General features: G+C 40.5%; 1 protein-coding gene across 6 annotated transcripts in view; it reads left to right on the top strand.

The window, feature by feature from the left end:
* IL1RL2 (interleukin 1 receptor like 2) overlaps window positions 1-19,161 on the top strand; it is a 47,443-nt gene continuing 28,282 nt past the window's right edge. Inside the window, exons 1-5 of one of the 6 annotated variants that reach the window (XM_008980189.5) lie at window positions 1-206; window positions 684-753; window positions 1,569-1,803; window positions 4,308-4,503; window positions 13,830-13,989. In XM_008980189.5, coding sequence (XP_008978437.1) covers window positions 39-206; window positions 684-753; window positions 1,569-1,803; window positions 4,308-4,503; window positions 13,830-13,989 — 829 coding nt within the window. In that variant the 5' untranslated portion in view covers window positions 1-38. Of the gene's footprint in view, window positions 962-1,568; window positions 1,804-4,307; window positions 4,504-13,829; window positions 13,990-19,161 lie in introns of all 6 variants that reach the window. The other 5 variants (XM_035271788.3, XM_078348864.1, XM_035271790.2 and 2 more) reach the window with 5 other exon arrangements.

Consider the following 19,161-nt stretch of genomic DNA (forward strand, 5'->3'; position numbering starts at 1 on the left):
GACGGTAGGAGACCTGTGCTGGAAAAGAGGTGGCGACAATGTGCGCCACCACAGGCCAGGGATCAGGCCCCTCGGGTGGGCCCCCGACCCTGCTAGGTGACCGTGGGGGAGCCGACTCAGTCTCTGGGCAGCAGTGTGGAGTTGCGGCGGCTACTTTCAGCTCCAGCGGCTCCCGGCCTTCCTCGCTCCTTTCCCGCCCTTGCCAGGTAGGCCTGCCCTGGCTGCTCCCCAGTGAGCCGGTGTTTGGGGTTTCTGTTCAGACAGCCAGGCGCGGGCGGATCCTGAGGCCGCAGGCGCGTAGGGGAAGCTGCCCGCGACGCGGGCGGGGATGGGATCCCACGTCCGGGACCCAGGCCGCGGGATGTGCTCGGGGGCGCCCTGGCCCTTAGCTGTCAGGTGGCAGAAGGGGCTCCCACGGGGTCCCCACCGCCGCCGCCGCCCACTCCCCGCCCATCCCCCTCCGCGGCGGGGCGAGCTCCCCGCCCTGGATCCAAAAGGCCGGGCGCCCAGAGGAAGGAGACGGGAAGGGCAGTCTTTGGGGGCAAAGTCGGAGGGCTCCCCAGGAAGAAGGGAAGGTCAGCGACCTGGGCGGTTGTCTTTGAGACTCCGAAGTCGCTCAAGCCGACGCCTCGGGCCGGGCCCACAGCGCCCTCCCCTCCCACCCTCTTCTCCCTTCCTTGCAGCCGGGTTTGGGGATGTGGTCCTTGCTGTTCTGCGGGTTGTCCATCGCCCTTCCACTGTCTGTCAGAGCAGGTACGTTCGGTGTGTCCTCCGTTCCCAGAGACCGCCCTTGTCCACAGGCTCCTGGCTCCTCCTGGGGAGCCCCCAGAGCGAACCCCGGGGATCGCGCCAGCAGGAGCGCGGCGCCTTACTCTCCCCAGACCACCAGGCGGAGTCCCCTAGAAGAAGAAAGGGCGACTGCTGGGATGTTCAGCCCTGAATGTCGCCTTGGAGCTTGGAGGTGACTTCGGGGAGGGGAAGGAGTTAGGCAAATGCAAGTGAAGACTGGAGTAAAAATGCTCAAATGAAGTTACTACTGCCTATTTTATATGATAAAGAGTTATTTTATGACACAAGGTGAAAGCAAAGAAATCATCAGAAAAAATTTCTTCTAAGAAATTTGGTGGAAATGAACTTTAAAAGTGAAACAATTTTTAAAAAAAACAATCATTTTGGGATGAAATACCTTTTACTGGAGACAGAGTAAAATAACTGGGTGGCAGAGCAGAAACAGAAAAGACAAGAAGGGCTCCTTTACTCTGTGGGAGGAGGATTAAAAGAATTGTGGGTTGTAGACTAGAAGGGAAAGAGGGAAATCATTCCTAATGGGGAAGACTTGTGAGGAGAGAACAGAGCAAATTATGGATGCATTTGAATAACTTATGGATACATTTGAATAACTTGGAACTATACTTTATAATCAGCAGGCTATTTTTGAGAAATTTCCACTCAAGAAACTCCCAAATAAAATTTCAAATTGGCTGGAAAATTGAAGTGGCATTTAAAAAAATGAATAGTAAATAAAACCAAAGTTTTCTTACATGGTTGTTTTGTTTTTCTTTCCCTAGATGGATGCAAGGACATTTTAACGAGAAATGAAATGTCTTCAGCAAATCAGCCTTTTGCTTTTAATTGTACATTCCCTCCAGTAACATCTGGGCAAGTCAGTGTAACATGGTATGAAAATTCTAGCGAAATCCCAGTGTCCAAAAGCATACAGTCGAGAATTCACCAGGACGAGACTTGGATTTTGTTTCTCCCCATAGCTTTGGGGGACTCAGGAGTCTACCAATGTGTAATAAAGTAAGTTCCTCATTTAAAATGAACTAACTTGTGTGTGTATGTATAAATTCTTTTAGGAAAATTCTTAATGAACATAGAAAACTCACTGAGAAGAAATGTGTTGTAGCATGTTTTTATAATTGTTACAAGAAGATTTCCAGTGAACACATTTTTAAGCAGAACAGATTTGTAAATCATTTTTGGAATCTGATATGCATCTTTTCCCATGGAAATGGCACCTTAGGCTAGACCTGCTCACAAGTGTGTCTGTTTCAATATTATTGCTGCCATCTTCCTTCCCTCCTTCCCTCCTTCCTTCCTTCCCATCCCCCCCTTTTTTTTGGACAGACTCTCTTTGTCACCCCAGGCTGGAGTGCAGTGGCGCAATGTGAGCTCACTGCATCCTCTGCCTCCCCGGTTCAAGAGATTCTCCTGCCTCAACCTCCTGAGTAGCTGGGACTATAGGCGCGCTACTACTCCTGGCTAATTTTGTATTTTTAGTAGAGGCAGGATTTCACCATCTTAGCCAGGATGGTCTTGGTCTCCTGATCTCGTGATCCACCTGCCTCAGCCTCCCAAAGTTCTGGGATTACAAGTGTGATCCACCATGCCCGGCCGCTGCCACCTTTTTTGAAATACCAAAAGTTTTTGTGCATCCAGATAGGAATAAGCCTCCTATGCACCCTTTTCATAAGGAATCTGATTAAAGCAGAGAGTAAGCATCAAGTATGTTCCTGACCTCAGTGGAGAACCTGTGCTAAGAAATATGAGTGAGTAACATAGGCCTGGTGGTGACTGTGGTCAACTGGAGAGCATGTGCCCCTCAAAGGTAGCTGTCTATTCAGGTGAAGCCCATCTTCTCACTTTTCAAGGGAATCTGGAAATTGGAATTTGTGTGTGCAACTTTTATAATTTGTGAAACGTTGTGGGGCCTGAATAAAACACATTTGTAGACCAAATTTAGCCTGAGGGCCACAACTTATTCTCCCAGGCTAGCTTGCATGACCTTAACACATTACTTGATCTCTCTGAGGCTTGGCTTTTTCTGTAAAACGGAAGTAATGCTGGCTGATAGGGTTGAGGTGAACGTTAACTGAGACCATGTGTAAAATAGGTATTCCATTCTCTCTCTTGTTTTCATTCTGCAGTATTTGCTGGCCCCTTTCTGTGTCCCAGCATGGCCCAGGGACGTCCCATTCTGATTCCTGCCAGATTCCTCATTTCTATACACCAGACAGACTAAATGCACAAAATTGAGTGGTTCACAAGTGGAAGTAGTCATTAGCTCTGCCTGGCTCCTTTCCACAGATTTAGTTGCTAATAAACCTCTTTAGTTGCTAATAGACTAAAATAGGAAAGCAGGGCATGTGGAAGTCTGCTTTCCTATTTTAGTCTAGGCTGTGAATTATTAACTAGACTTGAAGATCATACATCACATAAATGAATCTGGATGTCATAGCTAGATTTAAAATATTTATATCTGGATGCTGTGAAATGAGGAAAAAATATTCTTTAATAGAAATTAGACAAAGATATCTGTCATGAAAGAAAATGAACATGAATTCGTCAAGATTTTTACTAATAACACTCAGATCGAATACGTTTAGTAAATTGTGTATTTTTACCTTTTGCTTTAAAATAATTTTAAATTTACACAAATTTTGCAAGAATAGTGTCAAGAACTTCTTTCTACCCTTTATCTAGATTTCTCATTTTTAAGAATATATTTTTAAATTTACCTTTTAATTTTCTCTTTCACCATATGTGATATAAATTATAAACAATATTTTTATCCTAAACCATTTCAGTTGTATGCCTCATATCCTCTTAGCCCTTAACATTTCAATGTATGTTTCCTATCCACAGAGTATATTTCCCATTTCCTTTCAATGTATATTTATTTATTTCTTACATAATCACAGTATAGTTATCAAAATCAGGAAACATCACCATCATATAATACCTTAATCTGTAATCTATATTCTAATTTTGTCAATGGTCTCATTGAAGACCTTTATAATTTTTCTCTTTCTTTCCAGTACAGTTACCAATCTAGGATCATGCATCAAATTTGGTTGCCATGAATATTTAATTTCTTTTAATTTGGAACAGTTCCTCAAGCTTTTGGTTTTTATGACACTAACGTTTTTAAGGACTATAGGCAATTGTTTTGTATTATCTCCTTCACTGAGGTTTGTCAGGCATTTCTTCATGCTTAGGTTCAGGCTGTGCCATTTTGGCTGGAATGCTAGGTGAGTGCTTTTTGTCCTTTTCAGAATATTACTCAGAGGCACGTGGCGTCCACTTGCCCCTAGATGGTGATGTTCTTTTCATCACTTGGTTAAGTTGTTGTCCAGTTTCTCCACTCTATGTCCTATTGTAATGAATAATTTGTGGGGTGCTTTGTTAGAGGCAGAGGGTTTGCACAGTGCTGTGAAAATGATTGGAAAACAGTTGAAAATGAGCTGAATTATTTTATTTTGTGATTTTTAGAAGAGTTTATGAAGTTTCAATCTATCTTACAGGGATAGAGACAGCTGTCATAGAATACATGTAAACATAACTGTTTTTGAAAAACATTGGTGTGACACTTCTGTAAGTGGTTTGCCAAATTTATCAGATGAGTACAAGCAAATATTACATGTTGGAAAAGATGATAGTCTCACATGTCACCTGCACTTCCCAAAGAGTTGTATTTTGGATTCAACAATGTGGTATAAGGTAAAAAAATTATTTTCTTATTAACATGTTTCCTCCTTTTCTTTAAAACCCACTGTTTTTCATAGGTTAAGTTGTATTTTTCAGGCAGAATTGGTAAAGAAATTTGTGTGCCTAAGATAGTTAGCTAGTAGTCATTGATAATGTTACCTTCCTAATTACTTGTTTTTAAAAAAGTTTAGTTATCATAACTTGGTAATATTTTATTATTTGGATCCACCCTCTTCCTCCAGTTCTTATTCTGATTTTTTGGGCTATCCTTGGCTATTCTTTATTTTCTAACATTAATTATGTTTGTTTAAATGCATACTACATGGGCTTGGTTCAATAATCACAAATTATAAGAGGTCACCCCTTGAAAACCTCTTTTCTGCTACTTCCATATTTGCTCTAGGCTCCTCACACCTTCCTCAACATGAGGCTATCATGATCGGTGTCTGTGATTATTCTTGTATAATGCTATACTAGCAAATGAAAATATGTAGTCTAGGTCTTCCTAGCCCTTCCTTTTTTATGCTCATCTTTCTGCACTTTGTGTTTTCATCTTCAAAGTTTCTCTTTTCTGGATGATCTTGGCATATGTTGATATAGAAGGTAACCCTTGGCATGGAACAGCACAAGCTAGTTATTTGAGATCAGAATTAGTTTTTCCTGCTTGTTAACACTTGCCAGCACAACCCTCTGGGTCATGAGTTTTCTTTACGGGAAGGTTTTCATCTATTGATTCAATTTCTTTAATGGCAAAAGGATTATGCAAGTTTCCTACTTTTTCTTGAGTGAGTTTGGTAAGATTTCGTGTCTTAGGAAGTCATTATTCATTCTGTCTTACACACACACACACACACACACACACACACTTACTTGATTAGTTTCATCAGAGACTTGTCAGTTCTACTACTCTTTTCAAAAGCTAACTTTTGGCTTTGTTGATCCTTTCTGTTACGTGTCTCATGTTCATTTAGGTTGTTCAGTTTCCTTTCACAAGAAATGTAGAAGTGAATGTCCTTATACCTGTCTGCTAAGGCACATTTGCCAGTGCATGCATTTCTCTGACATATGATTACTAGCCCTAGAATTGCTCATTTGTAGGGCATGCTGATGAATAAAGTATTCAACTTTGTTGATGTTGCACAAATTGCTTTACAGAATTTTGTATTAATTTATACTTTTGCCAGGAGTATTTTGTTTTATTTTATTTTATGACAGGGTCTCACTCTGTTGCCCAGGCTGGAGTGCAGTGATGTGATCACGACTCACTACAGCCTAACTCCTGGGCTCAAGTGGGAGCCCTGCTGATTTTTTAAATTGTTTGTGGTGACAGACTCTTGCTATGATGCCCAGGCTGGTCTCAAACTCCTGGCCTCAAGTAATCCTCCCGCCTTGGCCTCCTAAAGTGGTGGAATTATAAGCATAAACCGCCATGCTTGGCTCACCAGGAGTATTCTAGATTTCCTACAACCTGGTGTCGAACTTTGTATTATAAGACTTTCATTTTTAAAATCAACTTGGTGGGTATAAAATATACCTATTTGTTATTTTATTCTTTTCCTTAATTGTTAGTGAGATTGACCATTTTTTTCATATGTTTATTGGCCATTTCTGGATCCTCTTCTGAACTGACTGCTCATATTTCCTTGTGACTTACAGGAGATTTTATATCTTTATATATCTTGGGTATCACTGTTTGAAACACATTTAAAAAAACTTTTTAAATGAAGTAAAAAATATACAAATAAATTGCAGAAATCATAAGTGGACAAGATTGATGGATTATCAGAAAACAAAAAAACAAAACAGACAACACATGGTGCTATTAGTCTTTTTAATTTTTGCTGTTTGGATAAATAAGTAATTGTGTTTCATTTCAGCTTTAATTAACAAATGATGATGCTGATATTCTTTAAATTTTGATTATGCTTCCCCATGAAGGTCAAGAAAGAAAACCGTACTAGCACCTCTGAAGGCCTACCTCTTCCATCTTGCAAAACTATGCCTACCTAGTCACCCCAAATAACCACTTTCCGGATTAATACTATCATAAATTAGATTTACCAGTTTTCAAATTTTATTTAATTTGAATAAAATCATATGTAATATTTATGTCTAGTTTCTTTGGCTCAATAGCAAACCAGTGGGAATTATCCATGCTGTTGCATGTGGCTATATTTAATTCATTTTCTTTGCTGTATACTGTTTCATCATTATTGTTCTTAGACTTTTGAGTCATTTCCAATTTCTGAGTCTCAGAAACAAAGCTAGTATGAACACCTTTCTCACTTATGAATGCAATTTTGTGGGCATATTGCATGAGAGTGAAATAGTTGGGCCATAAGAGTACGTAGAAAATGCCAAAACATTTTCCAAATTGGTGTGCCAATTTACAGTTCCAGCAGCAGTGTATAAGAGGTGTTTATGCTCCTATGTCTGACAACACATGGTACTATTAGTCTTTTTAACTTTGCTGTTTGGATAAAAAAGTAATTGTGTTTCATTTCAGCTTTAATTAACAAATGATAATCCTGATATTCTTTAAATTTTTTAATTGGACCTTGGATGTGTGTGTGTGTGTGTGTGTGTAATTTTTTTGCGTACTTGCTCATGAACTTTTTTTTTTTTTTGAGACAAGTTCTTGCTCTGTCACCCAGGCTGGAGGGTAGTGATGCAATCAGAGTTCACTGTAACCTTGAACCCCTGAGTTCAAGTGACCCTTCTGCCTCGGCCTCCTGAGTTACTACAGGATACCTTGTCCAGGGGATACCTTTTTTTTTTTTCTGTGAAAAGCCAAATAATAAATATTTTAGGCATTGTAGGCCAGATGATTTCTGTTTCAACTACCCAACTCTGCTTTAATAGCACAAAACCAGTTGTAGACAATATAGAAATGAAGGAGTGTGGTTGTGTTTAAATAACATTTTATTTACAAAAACAGGTGGTGAACTACATTTGGCCGATGGGTGGCTTGCTAGCCTCTTGTCTTGTCTATTTCTCATTGATTTGTAGTAGTTCTTTATACATCTAGATATCAGTAATTGTTACAATGTTCTTCTAAGCAATGGCTAGCCTTTCTATTCTAATGAGATCTCAACTTCCTAGTTTTAATGCAGTCTAATGTATTGATTTTCCTTTGGGATTGGTACTTTCTGTGACTTAAGATTCTTTTCCTACCCCAAGGTAAAAAGATATTTTCCTACATTTTCTTCTAGAAGTTTCATTATTTTTCTTTATCCACTAATTTTTAAGTGTGTAGTATTGGTAGGGTCAAGTGGAATTTTTTTTCTGTATGGACTTATAGTTTACCTGTTCTTTTCACATTGCTTTGCATGGCCCCTCTGACTTAAAGCAAATTGCTCTTTGTGTGTAGATCTGTTTGGAACCCTCTGTAGTGTTTCCTTCTATTTCTTTTTCTTTTCTCTCTTTTTATTTTTTTGAGACAGAGTCTCACTCTGTCACCTACGCTATAGGGCAGTGGCATGGTCTTGGCTCACTGCAACCTCTGCCTCCTGGATTCAAGCAATTCTCCTGCCTCAGCCTCCAGAGTAGTTGGGATTACAGGTGCAGGCCACCACATCTGGCTAATTTTTTGAATTTTTAGTAGAGACAGGGTTTCACCATTTTGGCCAGGCTGGTGTCAAACTCCTGACCTCAAATGATCCACCTGCCTTGGCCTCCCAAAGTACTGGGATTACAGGCATGAGCCACTGTACCTGGCCCTTGTTCTAGTTAATTATTATGGCATTAGGTAAGTCTTGCAAGTTTTGCGTAAGTTCTCTGCTTTTTCCTTTTCTGTAATGTTGTCTTGGCTAGTCTAACTTCTGTTTATGCAGCACTTGGAGATGGACTCAAGAGTTATGACTAGCAATCCTAAGAGGGCATCAGATTTGATCCTATGGATCTTTTAAAAATTCAGATGTTCAGCCTCACCCTCTACTAACTGAAGCAGATCACACCTGCGTGAGGCTCAGATGCCTATATTTTAAAAACAACCCTTGGGCTTGTGAAGGTAGGTGAAAGCTGGGGGCCAGCAGTGTTAAGTAGGAGAGATCGCCTGGTACTGTACTACCTGCTCAGATTTGGTTACCCAGGTAGGGCTGTTTTTGCCACGACCTTGTGCTCAGACCTGGAATCACTCTTTGGGCCTCATTGTTGTCATCTGTAAAACCAGAGGGTTGGAATCAATTCTGCAAGTATTGGAGTCTGTGATCTTCCTGGTCCCGTGCCAAGGGATGTCATATGTCTTCAAAGAAGTTACAGTTTATCAGAGGAAGCAGACAAATAAACTAAGAATTTTATTACAGCATGAGAAGAACATAAAGAAACCAAAATTATAGTAGATCCTGGAATGTCTGTGGCTATGCTTCCTGGAAAAGGTGACTTTGAACTGTGCTTAATTAGCCTGGTGGGTATGGGAAAGGTCAGTAATTAGAGAGGGAAGCAGCAGGTGCAATGGCATTGGGTTAGAAAGAGAATCGTGTTTGGGGGCCTTGGTTAGAGTTTAGGGTACATGTAGAAAGATGGTGCTAGAAAATAATGACCATTTATGCCAATCTAAAGAATTTTGGCGGTGAATCCTACCATCAGGAGAATGGCATGAGCAAATTCATGTTTGAGAAAAGTCCTTTTGTAGGCACTGTAGTGAATATATGGGAAGGGCTTGAGAATGGTAGCATGCTGATCATTTGGACTATCCTAGAAATCAAGTTAAGAAGTGGGGTTCATTTCAGAAAGTTATAAAGTAGAACTGATTAAGAGAAAAGGAGGGGGAGAGGAAGTGGGAGAACTCATATCTGAGGGCCTCTATTTTTTTTCTAATTGTAAGAAGACATAGGGGGAAAATTTAAAAGAGTAATGTAAGTAAATAGAGACACAAAGAATTTCTAAGGTGAAGACCATGAATTTGTAGTGGTACCAAGATGCCTGTTTATGTGATTATCTCCTATAGTGCTCTGCTCATCTGGTTGGAAGCATGTAGCAGAGGGATGAAGGGATCCGTCAGAATGGGGGCTTTGCATGTGAAGATGCTGGAAGGACCGAGGGCTATAGATTTGAGGTACTGGAAGGGAAGTGATTGAAATGATGGACATGTGAGTCCAGGATGGACAGGAAAGGAAATGATAGCTGAACCAGCCTAGAACTTAGAAGAAAATAGAGAGGTCAGGTTGGCTAATCCAAGTTAAGATAGAAAAGTGAGTTGAATGGAGCAAAAGTTCAGGTGGAAAAATGTGATGCCCACGGTGAGTAGACACTCACCATCCATGGTGAGGCTTTTTGTCTTGTAGAGGCCATAAAGCTAAAAAGTCACAAGAACAGAACCACCAAACCACCTTACATTTTACTGAGTCACCTACTGCTAAGGCTCTGGATGGAATTCCATGTCTCCAGCTGGCTTCACAGAAAGGTGAAGGTGAGGATGGTGCATCTTCCTGGTTTTTGTACTGGAAATCACGGAGCTGGAGACATGGAAATTTCTCCAGCAGTATTGAAATGTTCAGTCTCCAGTTTTGTGGGAGCTGAGTCTTCTGGTTTATTTGTTGGGGCGGCTCTTTCTAATGTGGCATGGCTTGACACGCTGGAGTTGTATAAGTGGCAACCCCTGGTCTCTGAATTGCAAGTGGTAACAATTCCCCACTTTCCAGGTTGTGGTAGAGGTAGCAGCTCTCAGGGAAAGCTGCTGCAGGGAGGTTCTGGCCTCGATGCCACTTCCTAAGTACTTTCACAGATTTTGCAAAGGGTCTAGTATCTTGTCTTGAATTCTTTTCTGCATATAATACAGAATGGTTTTTGTTTGCTAAATCCAGTCAGAGGTATATGGCCTCATGGCTCTGTTTCAAAGACTAAATGACCTAATCTATCCACAAAACATTTAGTTCAACATGAGTACATAATAAGTACCTAATAAATAAATATTAGAGATTATTATTTAGTTAAAATAAAGGAATGAGTGAGCTGGAATAGGGAATCAATCAGAAAGTATTATATTTCATTTTAATAATTTGGAGACAGGGGTTCTAGATAATGGCAAATCCCTAAGGCAAATCCTGGCTTATGTCTGGGAGGATTGAAAACTGAGAGAAGTCTCCAAGAAGTCTTTGAAACTGAAGAGCTTACAAAGGGCAAGGTCTGGGTATTAAGACATCTGTGTACACCTGGAAAAGCGGTAATGTCTCCAGTTTGGTTTTTGTTTCAATCCCAAATTACTCCTCAGCCCAGTAGTTTTGGGCCCCTTCTCCAGTTGCTAATTTGACATTCATTTTCAGCCAGATTGTGGCATTCAGCAGTACGGGCACTCCCATCCACCGGGAGCTCCCTTCTCATTTCTTTATAAGACTTACTGATTCTCTGTCTCTGCTTACCATTTTTGTTTCTGGCGCTTCCTTTGTAATCATCACTGAGTTCTTTTCCTCTCTATGTGGGTCTTATGATTTGGGGTTCCCCGTGGTTTCAGCTGTGGTCATCTTCTGTGCTCGCTTTGCTTGCATTCAAGTGGATGATTTACAGAACCATCCATTTGGTTCTATATTCTCCATATGGCTCCCAATTCTCTTCTACTTTGAGCTTTCTTCCAAACTCCAGATTCTTTTGTCCAACAGTCTAATATATGTTCTCCTTAGACCCTCCCATCCCCTCCACTCACCCCATTCATCATGGTTAGAGCTATTTTTTAATCTTAGCCCAATAAGATCATTTTCTCCGTTTCTTTGCATTCCTTCTTCTGCCTAATAACACCTTTGCATACCTAAGCTTGGGCTGTGGAAGTCCTGCTCCCTCTGTGTATTCCAAATTTGTCATTAAATTTTGTGGATTGAGATTGCTTAAAATCATTGTTTTTTGTTTTGTACTTGCTATCCCTACTGCCCTGCCTTAGTTTAGGTTCCATTTGGCCTCAGTTTATGGAAATAAAATCTAAATTGCTTATATTTAGATTTTATCTAAAAATCTTAGATTTTATTTAAATCTAAAGGGTCTTCAGCATTGCACTATTTTAATCCTTTACTACACAGCAACTGAAGGATCTCTCTCAAACGAAAATCTGATATTCTCTTGCTCAGAAAGCTTCTGATGCTCAACTCCTCTTCAATGTTTTCTATGACAGGGCTCCTGACTGCCTCACCAGTTTTATCTCCATCATGTTCTGTACCCACTGCATCTGAGCAAGAATTCTCAGGCTATTTTGTGTCTCTGAAATATTGTACATGCTGGGTCAGGAATTTTCTTTCTGGTTCCTTGAATATATAAGGCATTCAGATGTGGACTCTATTGTACTTAATATTTTAATCTTAAATCTTGTTAGTGAGACATTACCCTAAAGATTTTGAATTTAAATCCAAGCTTGTTGAAAGTTTAAACTTTGAAATATGTTCCAGTGGATCAGAATAGAGGCAGCCCAACTTATAGCAAAGTGACAGAATGACCCTTAGCTGTCAAGGATGAACTTTAAGATGATTAAAATAGTCACATCTTGAAAGAAAGAATGAATCCATCAGAAAGAGATATAGGTGATGAGAAGGAAGGCAGCAAATCACACTGCCGTGTGTATGCAACAATCTTGCATGTTCTTCACATGTATCCCAAAGCCTAAAATGCAATTAAGAAAAAAAAAAAGAGAACTGCTCAACAGTTTCTGAGGCACAGAAAGGGAGGCCCAGAGACTGTGCCTAGCCAGGGACTATCCAGGGAGGACTGTTCAGGGAAGAGTTTTATGAAGTCCAAGGACTTAACGTGGTGCTTCGTTTGGGATGAGTGTGTGATTTATGCCTGTAATCCTAGCACTTGAGGAGTCAAAGGTGGGCAGATTCTTTGAGCCCAGGTATTTGAGACCAGCCTGGGCATCATGGTGAAACCCCGTCTCCACTTAAAAAACAAAATAGAGCATGGTGGCGCATACCTGTAGTCCCAGCTACTCAAGAGGCTGGAGTGGGAGAATCCCCTGAGCAAGAACCTGTCTCAGGAAAAAACAAAATGCCCGTCTATATCCTAAGGAAGGAGACATCACAATATCAGAGTCAGACGCCTTTACACATCTAACTCTGATTAGTAATTCCCATTTCATTTGATAAGTAGTTGTCAGAATTGGTTTCCAATACCAGGTATTTACAGGGAAATAATGTAAACCTAGGAAGTAGCATTTCACTTTATAAATGAACAAATGCTTGTTTGGCATTAATTATTTACTATGTCCTGCTGGGTGGCTCTATTCATGCTGCTCCAAGGGTGAAGAATGAAGTGTGACTCTGAATCATGCCTAGGTGAGGAGAGAACTTCACACTCGGGCAGTTAAATATTTATTTAATTAGGGGTTTGCATGTTAATTTTATATTTTGGATTGTGTACTTCCCGAGGAGAAGGACTGCATCTCAGTCTTACATGGCCAGGCCGGTCACAGTGCAAGCAAACTGCAGGAACTCAAATGTTTGAATGAACAAATGGACTCAATTAGCTAAGCAGTCACTCTGTGGAGTGCAGGTTCTTGAAGGACAGGGAACATGTTTGGGACAATTCAGAAGTGGGCCCAAGGGATGAACGAAGTGATTATTAACATGAGAATGTGAGCCCAGGACAGGACAGAGAAATGGTGAGGCTTGCCTTCTGGGTGGCTGCTGAGAGAGAAAGCTTACCCGAGACTCACTAGTCTTCTGGTTGGTTGGGTGTGAGGTTGTTGCCTTGTCCATGGAGGAGGCATGGGGAGTGTGAGAAGTGATGTGAAATCTGCCCTCCATAAACTTGGCCAGCAACCTTTGATGCTGGTTCAGCCCTTCAAATTGGATGTTGGTGAAAAACTATTTTGGATTTCTATAAAGCCCAGTGCTTGATAAATGTGGAAAGTGTAATTGGTCCCGCAATGCAGTGGGAGCAGTCATTATTCACTTGGGTTTCAGGTAAAGGGACTTGGGCCATTAAGTGGGAGTCTGCTGGGAGACATGGGTCCCTGAAGGTGGAGGATGTTCATATCCTCCTGCCAAAAACTTACCCAGGTTCAGTTTTCCTTTGTGAAGTCTTCCTTCCAACTCACATAGGCCATTCTCTCAACTCCTACTAGACTTAATGTTTGTATAACTCACTTTAGCCTGTAAAATATTCTTTGTCAAATCTGTGTATATCTATATACACACACTTGAACATGTATATGTATACACACACATATATACACATTATAAACAAACTGGGCAAGGAATTCTGCTGTGTCCATCTATCTATCATCTGTCTATTTTTCTATTTACCCACTTAGCTAGCTAACTGTTGTCTTCCAGGTGGATTGTAGATTACCCTAATTCTAGGGATCACACAGGTTTCTAAGAATTCATTGAATTGAATTTTGTTTTTATTTGCATTAGGACTGTAACGAGATTAAAGGGGAGCGATTCACTCGTTTGAAAACCAAGCTTTTTGTGAGCAACGTCTTGGCAGAGGACAGAGGGAACTACATGTGCCAAACCATACTGTTACACTCAGGGAAGAAGTACAAGGTTTTAAATGGCATCACTGTGAGCACCAGTAAGTATGTTCATGTATGCCTGTCGCCTTGTCTTCTTTTGGCTTTGTGCAAACTGGCTTCCGGCTTTGGACTTTGGGTAGGAGTGATTCTAGGTCTTGATTTTCCTGAAGTCTAGCAGAGTTTCAAACTTGCCACTATTAGAATCAGAAGCTGGGAAAAGTGAGGCAGAAGGGGTTGAGCAGCATAGTCCCCTCATCTGAACAACAGAGCGCTCAAAACTCTTGGTTGATTGGTGAGAATTAAAGGGATCATGCACATAGACTAGCTTCTGGAGTGCCTGACTAATTGCAGGTATTTAGAAAATGGTAGATGTGATGAACGTGACTCTCATTTTAGCCTAGGTCTCCCCTGCCTTGAGTGCTGCAGAGCTCAGAGTTCTGGATATGGTCCTGGGATTTCCTGCTATGCATGGGACCTGTGTTCTCAGACCAGAGCAGCCAGCTCTCTTGAACATATGCCCTGGAGGTTTGAAAGTACAGCCTTAGGGGAAGAAGAAACCCTAAAAGTAATTTAGCTCAAACTACTAATTTGATTTAATTTAAAAAATTTTCAATTTGTGTGGGTACATAATAGGTGTATATATGTATGTTCTACATAAGATGTTTTGAATACAGACATGCAATGTGTAATAATCACATCATGGAGAATGGGGTATCCATCCTCTCAAGCATTTATCCTTTGGCTTACAAATAATTCAATTACCCTCTTTAAGTTATTTAAAAATGTACCATTAAGTTATTATTGACTATAGTCACCCTATTGTGCTATCAAATCGCAGTTCTTATTCATTCTATTTTTTTGTGCCCATTATTCATTCTCACTTCTCCCCTCATCCCCCCTACTACACTTCCCAGCCTCTGGTAACCCTCCTTCTACTCTCTATGTTCATGAATTCAATTGTTTTGATTTTTAGAACCCAAAAATACATGAGAACATGTGATGTTTGTCTTTCTGTGCCCGGCTTATTTCACTTAACATAATGATCCAGTTCTACCCATGTAGTTGCAAATGGCAGGATCTCATTCTTTCTTATGACTGAATAGTACTCCCTTGTGTGTATGTACCACAGTGTTTTTATCTATTCATCTGTTAATGGACACTTAAGTTGCTTCCAAATCTTCGCCATTGTAAACAGTGTTGCCACAAACATCAGAGTGCAGTTATCTCTTCAATACACCGATTTCCTTTCTTTTGGGTTTATACCCAGCAGTGGGATTGCTGGATCATATTGTTGCTCAATTTTTAGTTTTTTGAGGAATCTTCCAACTCTTCTCATAGCGGTTATACTAATTTACATTTCCACTGACAGTGTACGAGGGTTCTCTTTTCTCCACATCCTCAGCAACGTTTGTTATTGCCTGTCTTTTGGATATAAGCCATTTTAACTGGTTGAGATGATCTAATTGTAGTTTTGATTCCTACTTCTCTGCTGACCAGTGATGTAGAGCACCTTTTCATATGCTTGTTTGCCATTTGTATGTCTTCTTTTGAGAAATGTCTATTCAGATCCTTTACGCATTTTTTGATCAGATTGTGTTTTCTTTTTCCTCTAGAGTTGATTGAGCTCCCTGTAACATTCTGGTTATTAATCCCTAGGGGTGGTTTGCAAATATTTTCTCCTCCTCTATGGGTTGTCTTTTTGCTTTGCTGATTCTTTCCTTTGCTGTGCAGAAGCTTTTTAACTTGATGTGATCCCATTTGTCCATTTTGTGCTTATGTAGTATTGCTTAAGAAAATTTTTGCCCAGACCAAATAGTGCGGACTAAGTCAGATGTTTCTTTGTTGATTTTCTGTCTGGAAGATCTGTCCAGTGCTGAAAGTGGAATACTGAAGTCCCCAGCTTTTATGTATTGGAGCCTGTCTCTCTCTTTAACTCTAATAATGTTTGCTTTTGTATCTGGGTGCTTCAGTGTTGGGTGTTACGTCCTCTTGCTGAATTGACCTTTTTATCTTTATGCAGTGACCTTCTTTGTCTTTTTTTTAAATAGTTTTTGTCTTGAAATCTATTTTCCCTAATTATAGCTACTCTTGCTCTTTTTTGTTTTCAATTGTCATGGAATATCTTTTTCCATCCCTTTATTTTCAGTCTATGTGTGTCTTTATAGGTGAAGTGTGGAAACAGTCAATGGGTCTTATTTTTTTATTCATTCAGCCCTTTTATGTCTCTTTATTGGAGGGTTTAGTCCATTTACATTTAATGTTATTAGTGATAGATGAGAACTTGCTCCTGCCATTTGTTTTCTGCTTGTTTTGTGGTCATCTCTTCCTCCTTTCTTTCCTTCCTGTCTTCTTCTAGTGAAGGTGATTTTGTCTGGTGATATGATTTGTTTTCCTGTTTTTTAATGTCTGTATTGTATGTTTTCTGGCTTGAGGTTTCCATGAAACTTGAAAATATTATTTTATAACAGATTTTTTAACCTGATAACAACTTAATATTGTTTGCATAAACAAACAAGGAAAAAAACTAATAAAAATTCTACATTTTAACTTTATCTCTCTGCTTTTTAACTTTTTGTTGCTTCTATTTATATTGTATTGTACTGACCACATCTTAAAAAGTTGTTATAGTCATTATTTTTAATTGGTTCATCATTTAATTTTTCTACTTATGATAAGAATAGTTTTACACCACAGTTACCATGTTAAAATATTCTGTGTTTTTCTGTGTACTTATTATACCCAGTGAGTTCTGTACCTTTGGGTGATTACTTACTGCTTCTTAATGCCCTTTTCTTTGTGATTGAATTACTCCCTTTAACATTTCTTGTAGGACAGTTTGGTGCTGATGAAAAATCCTTTAGTTTTTGTTTGCCTGGGAAAGTCTGTTTTTTCTTCATGTTTGAAGGTTGTTTTTGTGGATATACTATTCTAGGGTAAACATTTTTAAAATGTGTCATGACACTCTCTCCTGCCCTATAAGGTTTCCACTAAAAAGTCTGCTGCTAGATGTGTTAGAGCTCCATTGTATGCTATGTGTTCCTTTTCTCTTGCTGCTTTTAGAACCCTTTCTTTATCCTTGACCTTTGGGAGTATGATTGTTAAATACCTTGAAGTAGTCTCCTTCTGATTAAGTCTGCTAGGTGTTCTGCAACCTTCTTGTATTTGAGTACTGATATTGTTGTCAAGGTTTGGGAAGTTCTCTGTTATAATCCCTTTGAATAAACTTTCTACTGCTTTCTCTTTCTCTACCTCCTCTTTAAGGCCAATAGCTCTTAGATTTGCCCTTTTGAGATCATGCATGCATGCTTTATTGTTTTTTATTCTTTTTTATTTAATCTCTTTTGGCTGTGTATTTTCAGATAGCCTGTCTTCCGGCCTGCTAATTCTTCTGCTTGATACATTCCACTATTGAAGGACTCTGATGCATTCTTCAAAATGCCAGTTGCATTTTTTCATTTCCAGAATTTCTGCTTGATTTTTGAAAAATTATTTCAATCTCCTTGTTAAATTTATCTGATGTAATTCTGAATTCCTTTTCTGTGTTACCTTGAATTTATCTGCCTTTCCTCAACACAGCTATTTTGAAACATCACATATTTCTGTTTCTCCAGGATTGGCCCCTGGTGTCTTACTTCATTCATTTGAGGAGGTCATATTTTCCTGGATGATGTTGATGCTAGCAGATATTCTTCAGTGTCTGAGCATTGAAGAGTTAGGTATCTATTGTAATCTTCACTGTTTCAGCTTGTTTATACTTGTCCTTCTTGGAAAAGCCTTCCAGATATTCAAAAGGGTTCAAGTGTTTTGATCCAAGCTGTATCTACTTTAGGGGGCACCCTAAGCACAGTAATGCTGTGGTTCTTGCAGACTTGTAGAAATACTGCCTTGATGATCTTGGACAATATCCAGGAGAATTCTCTTGATACCAGGCAGAGAATAGTTCTCTTTCCTTACTTTCTCCCAAACAAACCAGATTCTCTCTGTCTTTTCTGAGCCACCTAAAGCTAGGGGTGATGTGACACAGGCACCCCTGTGGCCATAACCACTATGACTGCTGGGTCAGATCTGAAACCAGCACAGCACTGGATCTTACCTAAGGCCTGCTTTACCCACTCCCTGGCTACTGCTTATGTTTGCTTAGGCTCTGGTGCTCTGCATTCAGCTGGTGGCAAAGCCAGCCAGGCCTGTATTCCTCCTATTACAGCAGATTGCCACTGGTGAGGTCTCTCAGGCCCTGGGTAGATCCAGAGGTGCCATCTGGGAGTCAGGGATTAGAGTAAACAAACCTTATAAGTCTAGCAAGTGTTTTTTGTACTGCAGCTGAGCTGGCAGTGAAACCACAAGATGTAGTTCTTCCCACTTTTCCCTCCCTTTTCTAAAGGCAGAAGAGCCTCGCCATCCATAACCACCACCATTGCCAGCCACAAGGAGTACTGCCAGACTACCACAGATGTTCCTTTAAGGGCCAAGAGCTCTTAAATCAGCTTGTAGTGAATGCTGCCTTATGTGAGACTCACTCTTTAGGGCAGTGGGCTCCCTTCTGGCTCCAGGCATGTGCAGAAGTGCCATCCAAGATTCAAGTCCTAGAATCAGGGACTTCAAGAGCCTGCTTTATGATCTACGCCCCTGTAGCTGTGCTAGTACCTAAAGCGCAAGACAAACTTTTCCCTCTGCTTTTCTCAAGCAAAAGGAGTTTTGCCCTATAACCACCACGGCAGGTAGTGTGCTGAGTCTCACCTGAAGCCAGCAAGATTCACAGGCTCATGCAAGGCATTCAGTGTAGTACCTGGAAAATTGCTACTGATTATTCAGGGCACAGGGGCTCTTCAGTCAGGAGGTGATGAATGCTGCCAGGACTGAATCATTTCCTTTAAAGCAGCGGGTCCCCTTCGGCCCATGTGTCTAGAAATGTTGTCTGGGAGGCCTGGAACACGGGCTTCATGACGCTGATCATTGTCCTCTCTTGCTGTGGTTGAGCTGGTATCCAAGATGCAATATGGAGTCCTCTCCACTCTTCCTTCTCCTCTCCTTAAGTGGAGGGAAAGTGCCTCTTTTAGAGCTGCAAGCTGTGAAGTCTGGGGTGTTAAAGAGGGGTGATGCCCACACTCTCTTGGCTGCCCTAGATGGGAACACTTAGGTATATTGCATTCCCCACTCCAGTCCATTGTCTCTGGGCAGCACCAGGACTCACCTAAGAGCTGCAGTCCCTGTGGCCCAGACTGCCTCTCAAG

The sequence above is a fragment of the Callithrix jacchus genome, chromosome 14 (genome assembly GCF_049354715.1).
Source record: "Callithrix jacchus isolate 240 chromosome 14, calJac240_pri, whole genome shotgun sequence".
NCBI lineage: Eukaryota > Metazoa > Chordata > Mammalia > Primates > Cebidae > Callithrix > Callithrix jacchus.